Below are 24,645 nucleotides of genomic sequence, written 5' to 3'. Positions count from 1 at the left end.
TCCCCTATGACTGTTCCTGAGGGGGATTACGTCCCCCTATATATTCTCATAGGGTATCAAGTCTCTTCTTGGCTACTTGCTGTCCTTCCTCTGAGTGCCACCAGGTCTCCCCCTCCAGGGGACATGGTCAAATGTGAGGCACCAGAGTATGTGAGAAAGTCGTATCACTCTCTCCACTCAACTGTGGAGAATATTCTGACCATTGGCTAGATCTGGGAAGGGGTTTAAAGTTTACCTCCTGTATTGTCCTTGGCTGGTGCCTTAGTTTGAGCGGGACCCCTGGGCCCAAATCTGCCTATCATATTGTTCTACTTGTAGATTTCTAGGACCCTCTGGATCCTTTTATTTTGCTGTTCTCCCATGCATCTCTCATTTAGAGTCCCAATAGGATGCCTTCCCCTCTGTCCCAGTTTCCTGGTAAGTGAAGGCTTTCGTGGGACATGCCCCTTGGGCTAGTATGCAGATATAAGTGAGTATATACCATTTGATTCTTTCTGCTTCTGGGTTAACTCACTCATTATGATCATTCTAGCTCAATCCATTTATCCACAAATTTCGGGAATTCCTTGTTTTTAATAGCTGAGTAGTATTCCATAGTGTATATGTACCACAGTTTCTTTATCCACTCTTCTACTGAGGGACACTTAGGCTGTTTCCATGTTCTGGCTATTATGAATAAGGCTGCTATGAACATGGTTGAGCAAATTTTCTTGTTGTGTGCTGGAGCATCTTCTGGGTATATTCCAAGGAGTGGAATAGCTGGGTCTTGAGGAAGCCCTATTCCCATTTTTCTGAGATAGCACCAGATAGATTTCCAAAGTGGCTGTACTAGTTTGCATTCCCACCAGCAATGAAGGAGTGTTCCTCTCTCCCCACATCCTCGCCAGCATGTGGTGTCGCTTGAATTTTTGATCTTAGCCATTCTGATGGGTGTAAGATGGAATCTCAGAGTTGTTTTGATTTGCATTTCCCTGATGACTAAGGAGGTTGAGCATTTCTTTAAGTGTTTCTCAGCCATTTGATACTCCTCTGTTGAGAATTCTCTGTTTAGTTCCAAGCCCCATTTCTCAATTGGGTTATTCGGTTTGGTGGTGTTTAATTTCTTGAGTTCTTTATATATTTTGGATATTAGACCTTTGTCAGATGTAGGGTTGGTGAAGATTTTTTCCCAGTCTGTAGGCTGTCGCTTTGTTCTCTTGACAGTGTCTCCTGCCTTACAGAAGCTTCTCAGCCTCATGAGGTCCCATTTATTAATGGTTGACATTAAGGCCTGGGCCGTTGGTGTTCTGTTCAGGAAGTTGTCTCCTGTGCCAATATGTTCCAGGCTCTTTCCCACTTTTTCTTCTAAGTGAGTTAGTGTCTCTGGTTTTATGTTGAGGTCTTTAATCCACTTGGATTTGAGTTTTGTGCAAGGTGACAAATATGGGTCCAGTTTCATTTTTTTACACATAGACCTCCAGTTAGACCAGCACCATTTGTTGAAGATGCTATCCTTTTTCCATTGAATGGATTTGGCTTCTTTGTCAAAATCAAGTGACCATATGTGTGTGGATTCATATCTGGGTCTTCGATTCGATTCCACTGATCAACCAGCCTGTTGCTGTGCCAGTACCATGCTGTTTTAAGTACTATTGCTTTATAGTACAGTTTGAGATCAGGTATGGAGATTCCTCCGGAGCATCTTTTATTGTACAAGATTGTTTTAGCTATTCTGGGTTTTTTGTTTTTCCATATGAAGTTCAGAATTGAACTTTCAATGTCTTTAAAAAATTGTGTAGTTATTTTGATAGGGATTGCATTGAATCTGTAGATTGCTTTTGGTAGGATGGCCATTTTTACTATGTTAATTCTCCCGATCCATGAGCAAGGAAGATCACGCCATCTTCTCAGGTCATCTTCAATCTCTTTCTTCAGAGATTTGAAATTTTTTCATACAAGTCCTTCACTTGCTTAGTTAGGGTAACTCCTAGATATTTTATATTGCTTGTGGCTAATGTGAAGGGTGTGGTTTTCCTAATTTCTTCCTCTGCAAGCTTGTCATTTGTGTATAGGAAGGCTACAGACTTTTTTGAGTTAATTTTGTATCCAGCCAATTTGCTGAAGGTGTTTATCAGCTTTAGGAGTTCTCTGGTGGAGTTTTGAGGGTCACTTATGTACACTATCATATCATCTGCAAAGAGGGATAATTTGACTTCCTCCTTTCCCATTTGGATACCCTTGATCTCCTTTTGTTGTCTTATTGCTCTGGCTAGAACTTCGAGTACTATATTGAAGAGATATGGAGAGAGTGGGCCGCCTTGCCTTGTTCCCGATTTGAGAGGAATTTCCTTGAGTATCTCACCATTTACTTTGATTTTGGCTATTGGCTTGCTGTATATAGCCTTTATTATGTTGAGGAAAGTGCCTTGTATCCCCGATCTCTCTAAAACTTTAAACATGAATGAGTGTTGAATTTTATCAAATGCTTTCTCTGCATCCAAGGAGATAATCATGTGGTTTTTTATTTTCAGTTTGTTTATATGATGGATTACATTGATGGATTTCCGTATATTAAACCATCCCTGCATGCCTGGAATGAAGCCTACTTGGTCATGATGAATGATATCTTTGATGTGCTCCTGTATTCGTTTTGCAAGTATTTTATTTAGTATTTTTGCATCTATGTTCATAAGAGAAATTGGTCTGAAATTCTCTTTCTTTGTTGAGTCTTTGTGAGGTTTAGGTATCAATGAGACTATGGCCTCATAGAATGAATTTGGTAATTTTCCATCCATTTCTATCTTTTGGAGTAGCTTGAAGAGTATCGGTATTAGCTCGCCCTTAAAGGTCTGGTAGAATTCTGCACTGAAACCATCTGGCCCTGGGCTTTTTTTGGTTGGGAGACCATCGATGATTGCTTCTATTTCTGTCGGGGAAATGGGACTATTTAACTTGTTTATCTGTTCTTCACTCAACTTTGGCAAGTGAACTTGATCAAGAAAATCGTCCATTTCCCTTAGATTTTCAAATTTTGTGGCGTATATGCCTTCAAAGTAGGATCTTATGATTCTTTGAATTTCTTCAGTGTCTGTTGTTATGTCTCCCTTTTCATTTCTGATTTTGTTCATTTCAATACTGTCTCTCTGCCTTTTAGTTAGTTTGGCTAATGGTCTGTCTATCTTGTTGATTTTCTCAAAGAACCAGCTTTTGGTTTTGTTGATTCTTTGGACTGTTTTCTTAGTTTCTAATTTGTTAATTTCAGCCCTGAGTTTGATAATTTCCAGGCGTCTACTCCTCTTGGGTGTTTCTGCTTCTTTTTTTTCTAGGGCTTCCAGTTGTGTTGTTAAGATGCTTATGTGCGATGTTTCCAATTTCTTTTTAAAGGCACTTAGTGCTATGAATTTTCCTCTTAGCACTGCTTTCAATGTATCCCACAAATTTGGGTATGTTGTTTCTTCATTTTCATTGAATTTCAGAAACTCCTTGATTCTTTCTTTATTTCTTCCCTGACCCAGGTGTCATTTAGCAGAGAGTTGTTTAGTTTCCACAACGTGTAGGCTTTTTGTTATTTCTGTTGTTGTTGAATTGCAGCCTAAGAGCATGGTGATCTGATAGGATACAAGGTATTATTTCAATCCTCTTGTATCTGTTGAGGCTTGCTTTGTGACCTACGATGTGATCAATTTTGGAGAAGGTTCCATGGGGTGCAGAGAAGAAGGTGTATTCTTTCTTGTTTGGGTGAAAGGTTCTATAGATATCTGTTAGATCCATTTGACCCATGGCATTGGTTAATGATGTTATTTCTCGGCTTAGTTTCTGTTTCAATGACTTATCCTTCAGTGAGAGTGGGGTGTTGAAGTCTCCCACTATTATTGTGTGGGGATCGATGTGTGGTTTAAGCTTTTTTAGGAGATCTTTTACATATGTGGGTGCCCTTGTATTGGGAGCATAGATGTTCAGAATTGTGATGTCATCTTGGTTGACTTTACCTTTGATGAGTATGAAGTGTCCTTCCTCATCCCTTTTGATTAATTTTGGTTGAAAGTCTATTTTGTTCGATACTAAAATGGCTACACCTGCTTGCTTCTTGTGACCATTTGCTTGGAATATTTTTTCCAACCTTTTACCCTGAGGTAATGCCTTTCATTATGGGTGAGATGTGTTTCTTGGATGCAGAAGAATGTTGGGTCTTGTTTATGTACCCATTCGGTTAGTCTGTGTCTTTTTATTGGAGAATTGAGGCCATTGATGTTGAGAGATATTAATGACCAGTGACTGTTAAGAGTCTTAATTTTGATGTTGTTTCCAGTCGAGCGTTTGTGTAGTTTGTGTTTTTGCCATGGGATAGTTATCTATTTCCTGGGTAGTTTTGGTTGTAGCTTGACCCTTTGGGATGGAGTTTTCCTTCTAGTACCTTCTGTAAAGCTGGGTTTGTGGATAGGTACTGTTTGAATTTGTTTTTGTCATGGAATATTTTGTTTTCTCCATCAATGGTTATTGATAATTTTGCTGGGTAAAGTAGTCCTGGCCTGGCATCTGTGTTCTCTTAGGGTTTGCAGGATCTCTGTCCAGGACCTTCTGGCTTTTATGGTCTCTGCTGAGAAGTCAGGTGTAATTCTGATAGGTTTACCATTAAATGTTATTTGGCCCTTTTCCCTTGCAGCTTTTAATATTTTTTCTTTGTTCTGCATGTTTGTGTTTTGATTATTATGTGGCGGGCAGTTTTTCTTTTCTGGTCAATTCTATTTGGTGTTCTGTAGGCCTCTTGTATGTTTATAGGCATCTCTTTCTTTAGATTGGGGAAATTTTCTTCTATGATTTTGTTGAGAATAGTTTCTGGCCCTGGAGTCTGATGTCTTCTCTTTCTTCAATGCCTATTATCCGCAAATTTCTTCTTTTCATGGTGTCCTTAATTTCTTGGATGTTTTGTGTCAGGAGTTTTCCAGATTTGGCATTTTCTTTAATGGTTGATTCAATATCTGTGATTGTATCTTCTAGCCCTGAGATTCGTTCTTCCATCTCTTGGATTCTGTTAGAAAAGCTCACCTCTGTGTTGCTCGCCTTCTTCTCTGAGGTCTCACGTTCTCGTTTTTCTTCTGTCTGTGTGTTTATCATTGAATCCATTTTCATTTTCAGATCTTGAACTGATTTTTTGATTTCTTTCATCTGATTTTTTGTATATTCCTGAGTTTCTTCCATTGCCTCTTTATAGGTCTTCAGAGCTTGAACCGTTTTACTTATTTCTTTCATCTGGTTGTTTGCATTTTCCTGCAATTTTTCCAGTTCCACTCTATGTGCTTCTTTTATGTCTCTCACCTGTTTGTCTGCGTCTTCCTGCATTTGATTACGAATTTTATTTGTTTCCTCCATTATCATCCTCATTACTAAGGATTTGAGGTCATTTTCTTGTATTTCCGTTGTATTTGAGTTCTCTGGGTGGTTTTCTTTGGGATAGCTGGAAACTGGAGACGCCATGTTGTTTTGGGGTTTTTTGCGTATGCTTTTTCGTTGTCCTTTAGACATCTTGCCGTCTTTGTTTTGTTGGGTAGCTTCCAGAGTTGAATGGAGGGTGTCTGATGATAGATTCACTTGTTTTCTTACGATTTCCCTAGGCTGCGAGCTCAAAGCTTCACTGGTGTGGATGTTAGGAGGTTAGCCCTGTTGTTCTGGTCTCTCACAGCCAGTGATCCTCAGTCCCTCTCTGCTGTGGATCCTGCAATTGTTCTGGGTCTCTGAATGAGCGTTGGGTCAGGCCAAGGTATCCACAGCCTTCTGTGTTCCCTGCCAAGTCCAGCCAGGAGCACTGGGACCGAACCACGGGCAGAACTCAGCTAGATTCTCAGGGCCAGAACCGTCTGCCAAGCTCAGCTAGGGATTTTGGGCCCAAAATGCACACAGGGCCCAGCCAGAATTTTTGGGCTGGGACTACGCACCAAGCTCCACTAGGGCCTTTTGGCCCAAAGTGCGTGCTGTGGTCAGTTATTGACTCAGGGCCCGAACTGACCACCAATCTCAGCCAGGAATTCTGGATTCAAACTGTACACTGTGTCCAACCAGAGTCTTAGAGCTGGTGGAACCGAGAGCTCTGTCCAGCCTGTGCCACAGCAGGAGAACTGCGGCTGCTCTGAGTTAGCGCCAGTGGTGGAACAAGTGCTCCGCCCGGACTGTGTCCCCGCAGGGGAGCTGCCGCTGAGCTGAGGTGGTGCCTAGGATGGAACCGAGCACGTCACCAAGCCTGCGCCACAGCAGGAGAACTGCGGCTGCTCTGAGTTAGCGCCAGTGGTGGAACAAGTGCTCCGCCCGGACTGTGTCCCCGCAGGGGAGCTGCCGCTGAGCTGAGGTGGTGCCTAGGATGGAACCGAGCACGTCACCAAGCCTGCGCCACAGCAGGAGAACTGCGGCTGCTCTGAGTTAGCGCCTGTGGTGAAACCAAGTGCTCCGCCCAGACTGTGTCACCGCAGGGGAGCTGCCGCTGAGCTGAGGTGGTGCCTAGGATGGAACCGAGCACGTCACCAAGCCTGCGCCACAGCAGGAGAACTGTGGCTGCTCTGAGTTAGCGCCTGTGGTGAAACCAAGTGCTCCGCCCAGACTGTGTCACCGCAGGGGAGCTGCCGCTGAGCTGAGGTGGTGCCTAGGATGGAACCGAGCACGTCACCAAGCCTGCGCCACAGCAGGAGAACTGCGGCTGCTCTGAGTTAGCGCCAGTGGTGGAACAAGTGCTCCGCCCGGACTGTGTCCCCGCAGGGGAGCTGCCGCTGAGCTGAGGTGGTGCCTAGGATGGAACCGAGCACGTCACCAAGCCTGCGCCACAGCAGGAGAACTGCGGCTGCTCTGAGTTAGCGCCAGTGCTGGAACAAGTGCTCCGCCCGGACTGTGTCCCCGCAGGGGAGCTGCCGCTGAGCTGAGGTGGTGCCTAGGATGGAACCGAGCACGTCACCAAGCCTGCGCCACAGCAGGAGAACTGCGGCTGCTCTGAGTTAGCGCCTGTGGTGAAACCAAGTGCTCCGCCCAGACTGTGTCACCGCAGGGGAGCTGCCGCTGAGCTGAGGTGGTGCCTAGGATGGAACCGAGCACGTCACCAAGCCTGCGCCACAGCAGGAGAACTGTGGCTGCTCTGAGTTAGCGCCTGTGGTGAAACCAAGTGCTCCGCCCGGACTGTGTCCCCGCAGGGGAGCTGCCGCTGAGCTGAGGTGGTGCCTAGGATGGAACCAAGCACGTCACCAAGCCTGCGCCACAGCAGGAGAACTGCGGCTGCTCTGAGTTAGCGCCAGTGGTGGAACAAGTGCTCCGCCCGGACTGTGTCCCCGCAGGGGAGCTGCCGCTGAGCTGAGGTGGTGCCTAGGATGGAACCGAGCACGTCACCAAGCCTGCGCCACAGCAGGAGAACTGTGGCTGCTCTGAGTTAGCGCCAGTGGTGGAACAAGTGCTCTGCCCGGACTGTGTCCCCGCAGGGGAGCTGCCGCTGAGCTGAGGTGGTGCCTAGGATGGAACCGAGCACGTCACCAAGCCTGCGCCACAGCAGGAGAACTGCGGCTGCTCTGAGTTAGCGCCTGTGGTGAAACCAAGTGCTCCGCCCAGACTGTGTCACCGCAGGGGAGCTGCCGCTGAGCTGAGGTGGTGCCTAGTGTGGAGCAGCGTGCTCAACTAAGCCTGCGCCACAGCAGGGGAGCTATGGCCACGCTGAGTTAGTGCCTCAGGCAGAATTGTTTGCTGGGCCGGGCCAATACCCGGGACTCTGGGGCCGAACTGTCCGCCGAGTCCAATCTGGGTCCAAAGGCTCCACGCGACCCAAATCCTGCCCCAAGTCCCCTCTCCCGCAGCAATTCCCACCAGCCACCACACCAATCGCCTCCACCGGAAGGCTATGAGCTGCAAACCTCAGCCGCCGCTGCTGGTGCCGCTGGTGCTGCCGCCTCTACCGCTGCCGCTCCGATCAGAGAAAAACCACGCTCCTCCCGTGTGCAGGGGCACGCAGGTCCTCCGCACCCTGGTCTCTCCGAACCGTGGAGCACTCCCGCTGCCGTGATGTTCGGACCTCGGTGTTCCTGGCTCAGAAATCTGTGCAATTCCCTGAATTGTTCACTGGAGCCTCCAAACGCGGTCCACACTGCTCGCCGCCATCTTGGATCCTCCTGTTCTGTACATTTAATGAATATTATATGGCAGAAGGATTTTCTTTTCTGGTCCAATCTATTTGGAGTTCTGTAGCCTTCTTGTATATTTATGGGCATTTCTTTCTTTATGTTAGGGATGCTTTCTTCTATGATTTTGTTGAAAATACTTTCTGGACCTTGGATCTGGGAATCTTTTTCTTTTACTTCTATTATTCTTTGGTTTGGTCTTTTCATAGTGCCCCAGATTTCTTGGATGTTCTGTGTCATTTCCATGTCTATGATTGTCTTAGATTGTGTTTTCGTCATTGCTTCTATCTCCATTTTAAAGTCTTGAATGCTTTTATTAATTTCCTTCTCCTGTTTGTAGTTTCCTGTCTTTAATTTCTTTAAGCAATTTGTTCAATTCTTTCTTTTCTTTATTTGTGCATTCATGTTCTAGTTTGAGGTATTTATTTTCCTCCTTTAAGATCACTCACTATTATTTTTCATAACCTCAGATTTGAAACCTTTCTCTTGTGCATTGGGTGTGATATTGTCTCCAGGGCTTGTTGTGGTGGTAGGAACTGCTGGTTTCTGGTGGTATCAAATGGTCCTGGGAATTGTTTCTTGTGCTCTTATGCTGACCTCTTCCCATTGTGATGTCTCTGGTATTAGCAGGCTGGGTGATCTATGATGGCCAGATGGTCAGAGGGCGTGGGGGTAGATACAGACTATGGGGCTTCGGTCCTGTGCCCTACTCACTTCTGCTGAGTTCACTGCCTCTGTTGGCTCAGGTAGGTCAGGCAGCTGGCAAGAACAAAGAAAGGTATCTGAGCAGAGAGCTGCTCTGGAGGGCTCTTTCGTTTCCTCTGGGTGGAGAATAATGGGACTTTGGTCCTGTGCCCAACCCAGCTCACCTCCGTTGAGTTCACTGTCTCTGCCCTGTTTGTGAACCAGGTGTGTTAGGCAGTTGGGGGGGGGGCAGGTGGAAAGATATCTGAGCAGAGAGCTGCTCCTAGGGGCAGAGGACAATGAATGATGGTGGTGTTTTTGTAGCCCAGGGCTACAGCCCGGGGCTGAACCCCGGAGGTCAGAAGCTGTACGCCACCCACTGGGCCTGCAGCTAGTTCTTGGAGTGCATACCCTGTGTCTGCTTGGACCCTGGAACTTTCTGTGGATTGTCCTGGTGACCTGAATTCAGATCCACTTGTGTTTCAGGCTGTGGGGTTGCCTTTGGGTTAGAAGCCCCAGGCAATGGTGGTTCTGGAGCCCATAGCTCCCTCTAAGCCCTGGAGTTCAGAAGGAGCATGCACCTATGCCTGCATGGACTCAGGGACTTTCGGTGGATTGGCCAGGTATCTGAAGTCGGATCCACTTGTATTCAGGGCTGTGGGGTCATGTCTGGGCTAGAAGCCTCAAATACTGGTGTTTCTGCAGCCCACAGTTCCCTCCAAGCCCAGGAACTCAGAAGCTGCCCACCAGCTAGGCCTATGGCTAGTTGTTGGAGCATGAGATCGTGCCTTCAGGGACCCAGGGACTTTTTTGTGTATTAGTCAAGTAGCCCAAGGCCAAACCACCCACGATCCACACAGTTTGGAGCCCTCTCAGCTGGGGATCACCAGCCCTGGGGTTTTGTAGTTCTCAGATTGGTCCTTAGGTCACTGTACAGTCACTGCTGTTCTGCTGATCAAACAATGTGTGTGTTTGGCACCGTGACCTTGGATCCAATCCCTTATCTAGGTTTGATGTGGCTGCATCAGAAACCTCACATCCACCATCCTTATGAACTGAAAAGCATGAGGGGCTTCTGTGTGTACTCGCTTACTTTGGCTAGATACACCAAGGTGGTTTATCTCTTGCAACAAGGACACTTCTGCATAGGTTTATTTTCATGGATTTCCTAGAACGTGTCATAAGAAAGCTGCATATGCCTTTTTTAAAAATTACAACTTTTCTCTTTCATCGTCTCAAATAGTTTGCTTCTTTCCCATTTCCTCAGTAGTTGCTTTAATACAACCCTGGATTACATTGCATATTTGCTCTCAACACCAATGGTGGAACTTCCTGTTGAGTAAATGGTTGTGGGGAAAGTTAAACAATGCACAGTAAACTGGCATGTTTTAGGTGACTGATCTTATGTTTCAGATGTCGGGGTTTGTGGGCACTTACAAGGCGATGGGGCAGGAGGCATGGGAAACCTTGTCGAGCTGGAGCAGGTGCTGTCTCTGGACTTATCAGGAAGCATGGTGCGTGGCATGGCGCTGTGGAGGCAGCAGCTCTGTGCAGTTGCAAAGGTCCGCTTCCTCAAGCTCAAGAACGAAAAGAAAAGCCTGCTGATCATGTGAGTCTCTGAATGGGTTGAGAGCACAATGTGAAAAGTAGACAGAATAAATCTCGGTAATTGCGGATAGCCTCCTAAACATTTCATAAAAACAAAAAACAAAAAACAAAAAACAAAAACAACAACAAAAAAAAACAACCACCCTCCTTTGTGGATATGGAATCAAAATATATACAACTTGGGATTATTTTAATTGCACGTGGATTTTTGTCCTTACTAAAGACCTCATTTTCTGTTTCCCCAAGACACCAAAATCTCTTAGCACTTAGGAAGAGGGCAGAGGGAGAGAGAAGATAGGTAGATAGATAGATAGATAGATAGATAGATAGATAGATAGATAGATAGACAGACAGTTTATAGATAGATGATGGATGGATGGATAGACAGTGGCATAGATAGATAGGGATTGGTTTTAAGGAATTGCCTTGCACTACCATGTGGATTGGAAACCGAAAGTCACAGGACAGATCATCACTCTGAAAACAGGCTGCCAACAGGCTGAGCACCAAGGCTCTGTGCCTCTCTTATTTATCTTCTCAATGGCATCAAGTGCCTGCTGTAACAAACCCCTGCAGCTTCACCTCCCAGCTCATTGATAAGTGCTGCCTCATGCTGCAAACCTAACTCTACACTCTGAAGGCTTTGCAAACACTTTTAAACACTCACATCTTTCCAAGCACTCCTATACACAATTGGTTCTCTTGTTTGATTTTAGCACATATATTAAATTAAACCAGACATATTACTGTAATGGAATACCCAAGAGGAAATCTGCTCCATTTCACAGTCAAGTATTTTCCCATCCAAGACCAGGGTACCCCAGGTGTCTGAATTCATAGTACTATTTAAGCTCATAATCCTCCATCCCATCTTCTGGCTCTTACACACTTCCGGCTCCCTCTTCTGCAATGCTCCCCGAGTGTTAGCGGGGATGATCTCACTGGCTTGTTTGGGGCCGGATCCACATCCTCTGCTTGTTTCCTTCATCGTAGGCAGCCTTGAATCTCTGCACTCACCATTGCTCATTTGTAAGGAGAGGTTTCTCGGATGATGGCTGAGGGCTGCTTTTGTTTGCAGGTAGATACAATTATTTGGAAGGCGGTTTTCTGCTATGCCAGTTTAGTTAACCATCAGGAATATGCTCTCCATGGGGACTTTCCACCTCCCCAGACCCGAGTTGTTAGACAAGTTGACAGGGCTGGACATTTGCCCCCATTCCTTGCTTTTTCTTCTAGTATATTCAGAGTATCAGGTCTTACCTGAGATTTTTATTACGCCTGTAATCCCAGCACCCAAGACGTAGAGGCAGGAGGATCAGAAGTTCTAGGTCATCCTGAGTTACATAGCAAATTCAAGGCTCACTTGGACTACCCGATACCTTTTCTAGCACAGAAATCAAGCTGTCAGAATCAGCGACTGGGAAGGCCCACAAGAAATGCCAAAAGCAGGAGTTGGCAATAAGTGGACGATCTCGTTTTAGAAAGAAGGAGGCAGAAGCAACATGATTTGAACACGCCCCATGCCTGTGTTTTATCACCACCCCTAATCCGCTGACACACAGAGCCCCACAAAAGCTGATATAGGCTATTAATTGTTGCTATTTTAACATTTATTTTCCTCCACGTAGGTTATTGCTAATTGGCATTAGCTTTCTCCCCCAACTTTTGGAACATCTACTCTATATGATATCCCACAAAAGTTACAGATGGGGACTGTCTCCAAGTATGTATTTCCTTTCACCAGGACAGCCACCACAGGATCCTCTGACCCGCTTGCTGGTCATCAACAAAACGGGTAAGCTGTAACACCCGAACACATTTTTAGGGGTGTGGTGGGAGAGTGCCTGGAAAACATAAAATACAAGGAAAAGAATTTATCTGTGTATTTTACAAAACATTTATGAGGCCAGACAGAAAAATAAAAAGCACACATTTAGGGTTTGTTTTAGAAACACAGCTTTGGGAGTTTGCGTAAAGACCAAGGCTTTAGGGAGGCATGTTGTTGACTTGTCTTTGAGATCTTACTGTGTCATTTTGTAATTCCCGAAAATTTCTGGGCTCTGAGAACAAAATGCTCCAAATTCATAAGAAGATCAATACTAAAGTCACCAAAGATCATACTGTTGGTTGGTTAATTGTGTTTTTTGTTTTATTTTATTTTTGTGATGCCTGCCGATGAACCCAGGACCTCATGCATTCTAAAATATGCATTCTACTATGCGGTTAGTTACTCTCCTAGACACTATAAAATACTAGAAATACTGATAAACTTTAGGATTTATGTAGAGAATTTTTATTATATACATGATCAAGTTAACAGATTTTTGTACTCAGCTCTAATTCTGCCTTTTAAGGATATCTGTAGGCAGTAATGACATGCTTTGAGTTATCTCATTTAATTTTTTGTTTCTTTTTGTACTAATTACCTTACCTTTGTTTCCTCTGATTTGCCTTCATGGTAGGTTCAAGCATTGATAACTTTGTAGAGTCACTAAGGCAGCAGAGCATAGCGTTAGACATGGATGCCCTGGGAGCCAGAAATGGCACAGAAGAGGTACTATACAACGGTGCTGTCACTGTTTCGGGTGACGCAAAGGTATGTTAGACTTCATGGCTGTGTTTTGCCAAAGGTGGATTGTGGAGGTTCAGTTTGAATAACTCAAATTAACTGATGTGAAAGGCTGACTTGATACAAATGAGATTTTTCCCAGTTTTTGTAAGAGAAGCTAAGCTGTGATTATTGGCTTGCAAGCTCCAATATAACTATCGAGGGATTTAATAATAATTACAATTTTTTTTATCAGTTAAACCTTGCTTCTTTAATTATTTTAAACTGTATTCTCAGTGAAACTGAAAATAGCTGCTCAGTTTAGATTTGGCCTTGAATCTTCAGCCTGCTGCATCTCCATTCTGCTCTCTCGTTTATACCACTTTCCTAGATCTTGGAGAAAATTTTAAAAATATAATCTTTTATTTAATTCTGTAGGAATTTTATAAATTCTTAAATTAAAAAAAATTATTTTATATGTTTCTTTTTTGACATATACATTTATATTATTATACATGAATAAAATAAACTATATACAGCAGGAGGAACCATGAGACAAGCAGGACTTATATAAATGTTACATTCATAGTGATATGGCTATTTGTATTTATCAAACTTGAAGTAAACATCTCTCCTATCTTGTTGGGTCTAAATTTCTGAATACTAACCTGCACTTCTGGTTCACTCAGGCATTTAAGTTTTATTCCTGCTCAAGTCTCTGATGGGGGTTGAAGACCAGACAGTTTGGTCCTACAATCAAGTTTAGTTGGTTAGGAGACAAGATGTTCTTAGATCAAGATAGATGATTTAAGTTAAAAGAGATGAGATATAATAGATACCGATTGTCACTCAAATTCTTAAATTTTGATCAAACTCCCATAACTCCTTTAGCTCCCTACCCATACAACTTTAAGTTCTATGTATGTATGTATGTATGTATGTATGTATGTATGTATGTATGTATCCATCCATCCATCCATCCATCCATCCATCTCTCAACTTTCCATCAGGTCATTTGAATTGCCCCTCTACTCTCAGATCTAGGGCCTGCTTTAGAGTGAGGTTGACCTACCAGGCACCACACCCTTACCCTGGAAGCTACCAAATGCCAATAGCCCTTCAACTAGGAGTGTAACTTGGTGCCTGCCTCTCCCACTCCATGCAGCGATTTCTTCCTGCTTACGTTTACATAGATTCCTCACATGCTGTCACACTACTGTCAGTTCAAATGTGTGATATACGTGTTGTGTTCAGAAAACACCTTTTCCTTGTCATCCTTCACCTTGGTCTCTCACAATCTTTCTTCCCCCTATTCCTTGAAGATTATTCAGCCCTTTGGGGAGAGTATCTGCTAAAGATGTTTCATTTAGAGCCAATAAGTAGACAGTCTCATATCCTCTGCACATTGGCCAACTGAGGTTCTCTGTTAATGTCCACCTACTGCAAGACGCTTCCTTGATAAGGGGTTGAGAGATTTCTGGGCATAGCAATAAATCTTTAGGAGTTAATATAAAACTGTGTTCGTTTAGCAGAAAAATTGTAGTACTTTCCCTTCTAGGAGCAGTGACCTATCTAACCACAGGTCTCTTGTTCTTGATAACAGTGCCAGCTAAGAGCTCCATCTTATGCGGTAGGTCTTAAAATCCAACCAGAGTGGTTAGTTAGACCCATAACATTCATGCCACTGTTGCTACTAAATGTTACTTGATTTTTCAATTTTGTGAGATGCTGGGCACAAATAGTCATGTGGTCGATGTTTGGAGGTGGTGAGGTAGAAATCCATATCAAAGTGCTGCATTCTTTTAAGTATATTAGGAATTAAATAACACAGGCAATGGTGTTTTTTTCTGTTATGGTTTTACTACAGTATCAGTGATTTCAATGGTTTTCTAGCATAATCTGCCATTAAGTTTTACAGTTGTCTTCTTAGAATTAAGAAACTCTTGTTATATTTTAGGATCTCAGATTTTCAATAGCATGTAACACCAAGAGACTAAACTGCTTTCCAGTCCTCATGGATATTATTAGTAACGGGCTGCTTGGAATCTTTAATTCTTCTCAACGCATTCGGACGGACAGAAGCACAGTTCTCGATGTGAGTAAAAGAAGGCCTTGGATGCAAGAAACACATCTAATCAAATCTTATTAACTCAATAATCATGGATGTACACACACACACACACACACACACACACACACACACATATAACAACATATATTTCTGCACTGCTTGGCTGTGATTACAAAACAGTATAAACAGTATGGTTTAGGGGCAACGAGACTACAGGAAGTACAACTAATTGGACAACCTTTGGCGTGGAACCCTTTGCAGCCCTTGATAAAGGGATCATATTTGAATAGCAGCAGTTTTCAATGTCTGACTATGCACCCTTCTTTTTAAAAAATCAACTTGATTTTTTCTTTGTAGTCTTTAATACACCGTTTTACAAAGTGTACAGATAAAATTTCACCACAAAAATCTCTGCAGAATAAAATGCTGCAATGTGTACACATGGCTAAATTAGTCAAGGTAGTATACGGGCAAGAACTGAGGCATAAATACTTAGGCAGTTTGCCCAAAAACTATAGTGCTTAGCATTATTGCTGTTAGTACTGTTTTGCTTGAAGATGCATTAAAAGAAGATTTCAGTTCAGAATGTTCACCTTTGACTAGACTAGAGTGATTATAAATGGAGCCATTAGAATAGTTCTTGTTCTAAAGATAACTATTATATAAAGTTTCAAACACATTAAAAGAGAATTTAATAACCTCCCACATTTACAAGGCAATTCAATTATTATAAGTATATAGCCTTAAGATTATGTTGAATTAAATATAAGACCGTATCACTTTATCTATACATATTTTACTGTATATATCTTAAAGGAAATAATTGTTGCAGTTGATAAGATGGCTCAGTTGCTAAAGGTGTTGGCTGCCAAGCCTGATGTCCTGAGTTCAATCCCCTGTGAACCACATAGTGGAAGGAAAGAGCTGATTCTTAAAAAGTTATTCCCTGCATGCTCACACACACGTGCATGTATAAACACACACACACACACACACACACACACACACACACACACTATATTTTAATATAAAGAACCTTTTTTAGAACAACTATAATAGCCTTATCTCATGTTAAAGTAGCTCCTCGTTATATCAAATGCTGCATTTCTTAGACTGTCTGATTTAAACTATGCTGCCCGTGTATGCTTACACTGTCTAACAGTGTCTAGATCAGGGCAAGGGTCGTGGAAAGGTGAGGGACACAAGGCACATACCTAAGCACAATAAAGGCAGTATCCAGCAGGCTTATAGCCAACATCAAATTAAATGGAGGGAAACTTAAAGCAATCCTACTGAAATCAGGGACGCACACATAGTCCCAAGAGCAGGCACATTCTTGGTAACAAGGTGATTTTAGAAGCAATGGAATAGGCTCGTGGTATCAACACAGCAAGGTTAAATGGAAGACCTGTCGTTTGTATACTGGACAGCTACTGATCCAATTTTTAAAATTAATTTTGTATCCAGCCACTTTGCCGAAGGTGTAGGAGTTCTCTGGTGAAGTGTGTGTGTGTGTGTGTGTGTGTGTGTGTGTGTAGAAAGAGAGATACTTAACTATAGACATAGATATAAATGCTCTTGATGTGTGAGATACTGTAATTTTAGTGTAGGAGACTGGAGCTTCATGCTACAAACCAGCCTTGAGACCAAGGGCTCTGAGGGGTCAGCACAGTTCATTTATTTGGTTGCTATGGTAAAGACAGTATAAATCAATGAAAGGCCAGCTTTCCATCTGCTCACCATGTGTGCATGATTTCAGGATTATATGTATTATGATCATGTATACATGAGCAACGCGTACTTCTGGATACTGGCGGCGGCCAGTCTCACCCCTTACATTGCGATGGGCAGCATCAGTGACTACAAGGTAAGAAGCATTAAAGTCTTCAGATATCTCTCATGCCCAGGAAAATTTTCCTTCAACTCTTATGAACATAGATTTACATGCAGGTAGTAAATCTAATGGTATGTGTTTCCTGCGATGTGTAATCGATCATTTTAATAATAGGCTGTCAAAATACGAATAAAGTGCATTTTTCCTTAAACAGGAAAATACCGCCAACCAGTAGTAAATGGCAACTTGTAACCATTCTTTGAGACAAATTTTCCTCTCCTCCACCCTATTTGTTGCACATCAGACTTCTTGTTACTCATGTCTCAGCACAAAAGTAATTTTAGCCAAGGCCTTTTCCTGTTTAATGAGTCTGAATAGATTTCCATCACTGCCGTATGAACTCGTTTAAGAAGCATATAAATGGTACATATGCCCATCGAACTTTTCTCATTTGTTAAGTGTTTCTTCTTTACTAGGAATGAAAACCATTAAAGCAGGAATATTTTTCTTTAATTTGTGCCTATTCTGTTGTTTCTCATGAATTCCATGGATAATGGGCCATTTCCCTATTTTTAAAGACTTATTTTAAGTATAAAAACATTTGTCTGCTTGTCTGTTATATATCACGTGTATATACTGCCCGTGGAGGTAAAGAGAGGCTCTCAGATCCCCTGGAACTAGAGTTACTGTCACTGCTCAAAGCAACCAAATATAAGAGTTTGACAGCATCCACTCAAAGAATCATGCCCAACAGTTTACCTTTTTTTAAAAAATCAAATTAAATTAAATTAAACATAAAAAGGTGTTTAATAAGGACCTATCATTAACATCAATACTCTTGACAGTATTCAGCAATTCCTACCTAATTCCTAGTTGAATAGCCTTATGAAGAGTTGGGTCAATCTAGGTTTCAACTTGGAATATTATCAGTCCCTCTTGTGTAGGGCCGTGGCAAATGACATTTGCCAAACAAGAGAAACAATTATTAAAGAAATGTACTAAAAATAGTTGCTTTAGTCATGCATTTATGGTTTTCCTAGTCTCAGCTTTTCAGGATTTTATGATGATCTTTCTGCGTATTTATTTATTCATTTATTTCTTACCAGAAAAAGGTTCTTTCCCAGCTGTGGATTTCAGGCCTTTACCCGTCTGCTTACTGGTGTGGACAGGCTATGGTGGACGTCCCCCTGTACTTCCTGATTGTCCTTCTCATGCAAATAATGGACTGTGTTTTTAGACACGTGGAGATTATGTTTATCTTTGAAAGCCTGTTAATTCAGGTAAGTGATAAAGATTTCTAAATCCTTACATTTTGGGATGAAGTTTTATTAGACCATCTTTTCCACAAATTCAGTAATATAAGGTCACAAAGTCCCTTTTGCGGGTTCAATCCGAGTCCCATTGATAATAGAATTATGAACATTACTCAGAAAGGAACTTGAGAATAATCTGTTGGGGTTCCAAAGAGAAAAATCCTATGCACACTTGAAACAACAGCATCTGCCAAAAGAAGTGAGCCGGAAGAAAGGGAAAGAGGTAGTTAAACTTTAACAGAGCGCAAGCAAAAAACATAGACCTTGGAGGCAACGTGAGAAAGAGTGAGGTGGGCAGAGTCCTTGTCCTAGTTGGTTTTCACTGACAGAATGCAAACATTGTCCTTTCGCAGGGTGGTGAGGACTTTGGCACACAATCAGCCCGAAAGTAGCTCTATGCACGTTTAGATCAGCGGAGTGGGAACGGTTGCACACTATTATTTATTTGACTTAGCCTTGTAGTCAGCTGACAGTTTCTCTGGGGGGAGGGGATGATGCCTCAAGATGTGCCGAAGACGAGAGAACACATAGGAAGTAACTAGCACTTATTACCCGCTCACTTTTAAGTTGTGTTAGCTCTGGACCATGAACAACTAAAAGGAGAGCATCTTACATTGTCAGTTTTCCCTTTTACAATGCCGTTGTTGGGCCGCTTCGAAGCCCCTACCATGAACCTTGCCAATAGTTCCAAGCACCCTGAGGCCTATTACTCCCTACTGAGAGGCCATCGATGTTTTTATCTTATTTTAAACTAGTTCTTTGAGAATTTCATGCGTGTTTTGATCGTATTTACCTACTCAAACTTTGTTAATCCCAAATATGAGAGGCAAAAACTCACTTCCACGATTCAACAATTAAAGCAAGCTTTATTTTATTTTTTTTATAGCAAATGACAAATAAGGTGGTTTATTTTAGGGAAAGCTAATGAAACAATTTCACACATATGAGGGAATACACAACTGTTATCAATTCGACAGCACTCTGAATATTTAGTTAAATATATTTCCCCCTTTGCTTCTTAATATTTCAAAAGTTATGCCCAAATAGCAATAACTGAGTTAGAAAATAGAGCAAGTTGATTACAAAGAACTGTGATTCCTACTGTCAGTAAATCACTTCTAATTTGGAAATTTACAATATACAAGGCAGGGAGTGGTAAATACTATTTTAAACACTGTCCCAAGCAAAGGCACTCAGAGAGCTCTTATTCTTCAAGAGCCCAATAATTTATACCCTTCTATCATAAGGCGGAATCCCAAATACAAAATTATTGTGGTTAAAATACCAGTATGGCTAATAATGTTTATTATCAGGCCTATAATTATTATTGCGGCAGTATTTTCTAACCTGCAAGCAAGCAATCAAGATACAGACATCTGTTATATTTTAAAAATAGCCTTAGTTAACCTGGGGCAGGGCAGATATTAATCCCCTAAACTATTTCCCATAGTGGGGCAGGAATGGGATCCCTGTCCCAATACCATGTCACTTGGTTCTAATAACTTCTATCAAGCTACCTCCCATCCATAATCCCAAATACTTGCTAACGCTCTTCATCTGGGCCACATCCTCCATCCGTGCTGGCCATGTACTTCCCTTCCACCTAACCCATGACGGCGCAGCCCCCTGCTCCTTTCCTCTCCTCTGGTCTCTCCCCTCCCAAGATTCTCTCTGTTTCCCCAAGCCCTGGACCGCCTATCCGATTTGCCCTGCCCAGGTGTTATGGTCTTTTATTAGTCAAACAATTTAGGCTCATAGGCAAGGTACAGATGGGGTCACAGAGACAGTAAGCAATAATTAGCATCAAAATACATCAGACTAGCCTCCAACACAAAATTGAGAGAAGTGTATTTGTTATTATTTTAAGTAAAACATACTCAGAAAAAACTGAATTGATTGATAGAAAGTCAGCAAGCTTTATTTTAAAGGTGCACTTAGGACTGGCCAACTGGTTCTCACCCTAAGCTGAGAGAGCAGTCCCACGATAGCTTTTTGAGGTCCTTTGTATGAGGTAAAGCTGTAAAGTTAATAGAAAACAGCTGCAAGCGCATTTTCAGGGGTGAGACAATTGGCTGTTAGGGAGAATATGGTGAAAAAGCAAGAATAGACATGTTGTAGGTGGGGAATCACACATCATGGGGTTGGTGGTCACAGGTGAAGAGCAAGGTATCCTGAAAACATATTTTTATAAGACAAAAGGCAGTCATGTATCATGGGATTACAAATTCTGCATAGTTTAAAAACCATATTTTATAAGGTACATCACATTTAGAAAACAGAAACTTATTCTTAACTGAAAATGAAAACCTGTTCTTGTAGGGTACGGGACTTAACAACAATGTGACTCCTGTTTTGAAGGGAAGCCAACCTGGTTTTCATGTTTTATGTTCTTAAAAAAAAAAAAAAATCTTAAAAGACCAATCTGGGCTGCCAGAATATTGTTACAAGTGTGGTCCTCCACTGGAGATCATGCATCTTGCCAGGGGCTACACTCTCAGAGAACAGTCTCTCGGCAGCTAATGTTTGCCAGTACTCCATGCCTTGGGGTGGAACTGTACGCCCAACTCCTCTCTCCGTGTTGGGATTTGGTCAGTCTTGGGCCTGCACAGATCTGGTGTGTGCTACCAAAACTGCTGCGAGTCCATGTGGGCAGCCGCCATGCTGTGTCCAGATGTTCCTTCCACCACTCTTACTGTTATTGCAACCCGTCTCCTGCCGTTGATGTCGGAGCCATGGGGAGAGCTGCATTCCATTTAGGACTCAGCATCCTGTAGTCTCTCATCCTCTGCGCCATGGCCAGTTGTGCATCACTGTGCAAATCTCCATCCACTGCACATAGAAGTGTTTCTTTACAGCTTTACTTTTTTTTCTTTTTTTTTTAAATCAAGCCATGGAAGGCTGGTACTTGACAATGTGCTACAAGCCATTTGGAAATGTTTCAACACTCAAAGTTTGTCTTCTTTTGAGTTTTTAAAATTTAAAATTTCTCATCTGCCAGGGTATTAGCAACCAGTAGTAGGACAATGATTTGAGAGGAAACAGCCATGTTGGTATTCAGATCTCAAATGGTGCCTGGAAAGGAGAGAGCAGCAGGGAACCTTTTTATTCCCTTTCTTCCTGCCTAAGATCCCCTACCATTATTATTATTGTTGTTGTTGTTGTTGTTGTTGTTGTTGTTGTTGTTGTTATTCCAAAGAATGCAAAATTACATGTACTATTATTTTAAAGAGGTGAGGGGCAAGTGTGAGTACCCTTAAATAGTTTTCATCTATGTAACTGGAATGTATCTGTTCTCAGATCTCATGTACCATTGGGTATGCATCGTCTCTTGTTTTCTTGACATATGTGATTTCATTCATTTTTCGTAATGGCAGAAGAAATAGTGCCATTTGGTCATTTTTCTTCTTAATTGTAAGTATGCATACCATGCTCCTTGTTTAATTTTGATGCTTTCTTGAAAAATCCAGTAGCACGTTTTTTTTTTTTTTTTTTTTACTTAAAATTTGTTTTAGACTTACTTATTTCATATTATGTATATGAGTGTTTTCCTTGCTTGTATGTATGTGTGCCCCATGCGTGCCTAGATCATGTGGAGTTCAGAAGAGGACATCAGATTCCATAGAACTGGCATCGGGAACGTTGTAAGATACTATGTGTCCGCTAGGAAGCAAAGCTGGGTCCCCTGGAAGAACAGCAAGTGCTCTTAAATGCCAGACCTCTCCATCCCCAAGGAGTATATATTTTAAACATTGTACCAAGCATAATGACAAATTAATAATTCTTTCTAGAAAATTCTAGATTCTCTAAGATATTCATAGATTCTATTTAAGTTGAATTATATGTGTGGACGTATATATATACAAAGCTTGAGGGATCCTCGAGGTAGAGATTTCTGTCCCACAGCTGTTCATTTCTTTCCATTACTACACTGGACATGCTGTGTTTGATGTAGCCATTGCTGATGTGTGTCAAATGGCTTCCTGTTTAGGGCTGTTATTATTAATAGTGACAGGAAGTCAGTATTGAGTGTACTTTGGCACATATATGTATGCATGTATACATGTATTTGGGGATATATAGATGCTTAGCAGTGGAATTCTTAGTAATTATCCTTTATACGGTCACCTCTGGTATATCTTGCAAATAAATTGTTTATATCAATATAAGCTCAAGGAATGAGTTTCTTATGAAGGTTCTTCAAAGCAAAAAAAATGAATAAAACCATTTACTACACATAAAAGTTTAGCAAATGATTATAGCAACTTTATTAGTAATTGCCTAAATATACAGCCAATCAAGACATATCAAAATGGTAAATAGCTGAATAAATGGATGGAATATTATTTACTATGAAGAAAAATTAGCTATCAATACCTGGAAAGACATGAAATAAACTTAAAGACGACAAGAAAGAGTTCCATGTCATGATTCCAATGACATGAAATCCCAGAAAAAACTATGAAAATAATAAAGACATTATTGGTTACCAGGATTTATGCGGGAGGAAAGATGACTAGGTAAGCATGGAGACTTTCAGGGCAATGAAGTGCTCCACATAGTACAATGGCAGATACATGTTACTGTAACTTCAACAAAACCTAAGAATTAACTACAATACAAAATGTGCCTGAAGATTAAATACATTTAGAAAAATAGTATATTTAAACACTTAGACTGGAAAAAAAAAACCATAAAGCTGAATAGTTATTTTGGAAAGTAATTTTACAGATAAGAGAATATCACTGGGTCTGTAGCTTAGTGATGGAGCCTTGATTAAGCGAAGCTGTGAAAATTGGTAGCCAGTATGCGTAGACTTGAAAACATATGCAAGTGTTGCCTCCAATTCCGTAAGAATTTTACTTTACTACGAATTTATTAAAAGCATGTACCTCCCTTACAACCCGACTATTGTAAACAGGAGGGAAAGGAGATTAAGGAGAACAAGAATGAAACTTTCTGGGTATCAGTTCTGTGGGGCAATTCCCCTGGTGTAATTCTCAGGAGTGCTGCAGATCATCTGTTCTACAGAAGAAGCCGCACCACTCATGGACCACCAGTCCTTAAACTCCCCACACTGTGCCGCCCTGCCATGGGCAGGAAGCTCTGTTCTCTTGCTCTCCTGGTCCCTCCTCCCATCGATGGTCACTGGCCCCTGTCTTTTGTCTTGGGCTAACCCTTCTTCCCTCTGAATCTATACTAAGATGTTTTTCTGTTTGTAGAGACAAAGTCTCAGTGGGGTCAAGCATCCCAAGGCTGTTTTCACCTTGGGCCCAGATTAAGGCAAGATCACATTCTTCTCACATGCAAGACTTACACTGAAGTAAAAAATAAGATGTATAGAAATGAACAACCAAAAATGTCATCATAAAAATCTGAGCTTTACACATTACATTCCAATAAAAATTATGGCACCGTTTGTGACGTAGAGGAAAAATACAATGGCAATGCTATAGAGAATGAGATAGAAATGTGTAACAGGAATTGATGAAATGAATTCCTGTTCTCTTTAAAAAATAAGCTTCGATTCATGCCACTGTGCTTTAGTGACACCATGCTGTGCTGTCGTTTCAGGTCACCATTTTTGCCCTAGTTACTATTGACATAGATTTGGATGACTTTCTAAGACTCCTGTTCTGTACCCTTTTAATACCTCCCTTCACATTGCCTGGCTCCTTATTCATTTTTTCCGAGGTAAGTAACTTTCTTCTCCTCCTACCACCATCAAAGTGCATAGGCACTGAGGAAAGCCAGTCAGTCCCCTGGCTGTGCAAAGTCTGGCCATCTTCATTTTGAGTTGAAAAGCCCTGCTGCTCTAGCTTATGAAGGCCAAAGGAAACTCCAGAGGAGCAGCATTTTACAGCCTTCGTTCCAGGGAACCTACCAGGAGGCACAAGAGATACGCCTCTTCTGTGCAGGTTAGGGCATGCTAGGTTTAAGGCTTCTGATAGATGCCTGAGAAAAGGCACTCAGCAGGCAGTTGGATACACAGATCTGGCATTTAGTCTATGGGAGATTGAGAACACAGCAGACTGGCTGAGAGTCATCAGTTTATCAGTGTCAGTGGCATCAACATAACAGAGTAATGTAAGCCACACAGGAAATAGGTGAAATAAAAAGAGAGGCAGAAGCTTGACTTTGAGCTCCAAAATTAAGAGGTTTGGAGAGAAGAAGAGTCAGTAAATCAGTGTGAAAAGGAGCCAGAGAAATGGCTGGCTGGCCTCTGAGTGCAGGATCCCCTCCCGGAAACTCCGCCTCGGCAGCTAAGTGTCAGATTCCAAGGGTGTTTCTATGTGAGCAGTTAAACCACTGAATGCTACTGGATGGTCTAGAAAAATGACAACTGGGAAAAGACCATTCTGTCTATAGACATGAATGTCACTGGTGACATTAACAGTGTCGATTCTGATGAAAGCATCAGGTTTACTAAGTGAGCCTAGTAGAGAGAGAGAGGCAAACACGCGTGCCTG

The 24,645-nt window shown here is 42.1% G+C and overlaps 1 protein-coding gene across 1 annotated transcript in view; it reads left to right on the top strand.

Annotated features, from left to right (window-relative positions):
- Window positions 1–24,645, top strand: part of Abca9 (ATP binding cassette subfamily A member 9) — a 79,521-nt gene that overhangs the window by 37,639 nt on the left and 17,237 nt on the right. Inside the window, exons 19-26 of the mRNA XM_051158963.1 lie at window positions 10,218–10,413; window positions 12,041–12,207; window positions 12,875–13,008; window positions 14,918–15,055; window positions 16,791–16,898; window positions 17,972–18,145; window positions 21,476–21,589; window positions 23,750–23,869. Coding sequence (XP_051014920.1) covers window positions 10,218–10,413; window positions 12,041–12,207; window positions 12,875–13,008; window positions 14,918–15,055; window positions 16,791–16,898; window positions 17,972–18,145; window positions 21,476–21,589; window positions 23,750–23,869 — 1,151 coding nt within the window. The remainder of the gene's footprint in view (window positions 1–10,217; window positions 10,414–12,040; window positions 12,208–12,874; window positions 13,009–14,917; window positions 15,056–16,790; window positions 16,899–17,971; window positions 18,146–21,475; window positions 21,590–23,749; window positions 23,870–24,645) is intronic.

The sequence above is a fragment of the Acomys russatus genome, chromosome 16, assembly GCF_903995435.1.
Source record: "Acomys russatus chromosome 16, mAcoRus1.1, whole genome shotgun sequence".
In the NCBI taxonomy this organism is placed as follows: domain Eukaryota; kingdom Metazoa; phylum Chordata; class Mammalia; order Rodentia; family Muridae; genus Acomys; species Acomys russatus.
This window is presented reverse-complemented; position numbering and strand designations above follow the sequence as displayed.